The 2,149-nt window shown below is 42.6% G+C and overlaps 1 protein-coding gene across 3 annotated transcripts in view; it reads left to right on the top strand.

Moving 5' to 3' along the window:
• The window catches only part of ACVR1C (activin A receptor, type IC), a 90,779-nt gene that overhangs the window by 67,202 nt on the left and 21,428 nt on the right, over window positions 1-2,149 (top strand). Inside the window, exon 3 of one of the 3 annotated variants that reach the window (XM_008587798.1) lies at window positions 1,197-1,436. The exons of the other annotated variants lie outside the window; for them this stretch is intronic. Within the exon in view, the coding sequence (XP_008586020.1) occupies window positions 1,197-1,436 (240 nt within the window). The remainder of the gene's footprint in view (window positions 1-1,196; window positions 1,437-2,149) is intronic. 3 annotated transcript variants of the gene reach the window in all.

The following is a 2,149-nucleotide window of genomic DNA, read 5'->3' as shown; positions in this document are numbered from 1 at the left end:
TGGTTGGGAACAAAGCAGGCAGATGTCTTCCTCTCAGGAAGCTCACGTTCTTTGGAAGGAATCAGATAAGATCTATATGAGTATATGATGTGCCAGGTGGTGATAAGAGCCAGGAATTAAAATATTTCAGGAGAGGGGTTTAGACGGTGAACAGGAATGGGAAGAAGTGCAATTTTAGGTGGGGCTCTTAGACCATCGTCTCCCACCTGGCTCCTTGCATTGGGTTTCTAGTTGGTCTCTTTGCTCTTACTCTTGCTTCCCTAGTGTGTATTCATCCAGCAGTCACTTGGAATAAAAGTTAGATCATATCTCTAACCTGCTCAAAATGCTGCCATGGCTTCTCCTTAGAATAAACTTCACAGTCCTTGTCTCTTGGCCTATAAGACCCTACAAAGAGGTTTCCCTTTGTTACCTCCCCGACCCCATTTCTTTCTATCTTTCCCTGGGTTACTGCACTCTAGGCACATGTTCTTGAGCCTCAGTAGCCTCCCCCCACCCCCCGGGGCCCCTTACACCAGCTTTCCTCTGTCGGAAGTACATTTCCCTGCGATCCCTGCAGTCCCTTGAGCTGTTGCTCCCTTGTTTCATTTGGTCTGCTTGACACCCCCCCAGAGCGGCCTTCCGTGTCCACTCTATCTAAAGTAGCATCTTACCATCTCTCTCTTCTCAACTCCGTTTTTCTTCATAGTTCTTATTTTCTCTTGCCTTTGTATTACATATCTATCCACTTAGTGGATGTATGAGAACATACATGCCCCGAGAGCAAGGATTTGGGCTCTTCCTTCACCATTTTATCTCCAGCACCTGGAATAGTGATGACACTTTGAAATATAATTATTTGTGGCAGGAATGAATGAATGAGCATGCTCTAAGGAAGAATTGCTGAGCAATGGGGGAAAATAATAGACAGAAAAGTGTCCAATATTTTGAAGGTTTTAAAAAAGATTCCATGTAGTGCTTTTCCATAATCCTAATTGTCTCCCATTGTTACCTGACGATACCATCCATAGCTGCAACCTCACCTCAACCCTCTGTCTGTATCTTTGCTTACACCACAGAGAGTTTTTACCAATGAACATAAGGGCATACTGTGTAGCTGCGTATTCTAGATGTGAAAGTTTGGTGATTGCATTTCCAATTTCTAAAATATTTAAAATGGATTGATTTATGGTTGTGTTCTATTTTTTTAACTGTAGCCTCACCAAATGCCCCAAGACTTGGCCCCATGGAGCTGACTGTCATTATTACAGTGCCTGTTTGCCTCCTGTGCGTGGTTGCCATGCTGACCATCTGGGCACGCCAAGGCCGACAGTGCACCTACAGGAAGAAAAAGAGACAGAACGTGGAGGAACCGCTGTCTGAGTGCAACCTGGTGAACGCCGGGAAAACACTTAAAGATCTGATTTATGACGTGACCGCCTCTGGTTCTGGCTCTGGTATGTGCCCATTGTCCATTTTTCAGTAAGAAAACTCTTATTTTAAAAACAAATAAAAACATTTTTAACCAAAAAAGGGCCCAATATTATGAATTCTGTTGTTAAAAATGATTGATCGGGTACATTGTAAGCTCTGGGATAGAAACTTCTTTTTGTATTTGATGAAGGAAAACAACTGTCATGGCCTAAGGAATTAAGTCTTCTCAACTCCCTTTTATAGCTTCCTTCACAACTTATTTCTGAAGTAAGAAAGCAGTTGCTCATTTCTCCTCCCCATGTCTCACCCATTGTGGTTAGTAATAATCACTGTTGCTCTATCAGCAGTGTTTTATTGATGTAAAATAATTAGGGTTCTGTATTAAGGCATTGAGTTCTGGGAAAAAGATGCCGGTTATGCAAAGTAGTGTGTCCTTAGAGCACTTTTGAGTGTGGTTGTGAAGGTCTTCAGAATCCGTAGGCAACCCCTGGAATGTGTGTGTGACATTAATAGGGAGCTTGCCTGGAATTAAAATCAAGAATATGTTCTTAAAGCATAGAAACAGTAGATTCAAGGGTGCAACACAGCATTCCTGTGCTGGCTTTTGCTGCTTAAGGTGATAGTTCTCTTCCTCTAATGGAACTCCAGAACCCCTGGTGAAGCATTCAAAGGAGCAGGCTGGATTATAGCTGAAATGAGCCTTTCTTACAGCACAAAGCATTTGAGGGTTTTTTTT

This window comes from Galeopterus variegatus, unplaced genomic scaffold (genome assembly GCF_000696425.1).
Source record: "Galeopterus variegatus unplaced genomic scaffold, G_variegatus-3.0.2 Scaffold4547, whole genome shotgun sequence".
Classification (NCBI taxonomy): Eukaryota; Metazoa; Chordata; class Mammalia; order Dermoptera; family Cynocephalidae; genus Galeopterus; species Galeopterus variegatus.
This window is presented reverse-complemented; position numbering and strand designations above follow the sequence as displayed.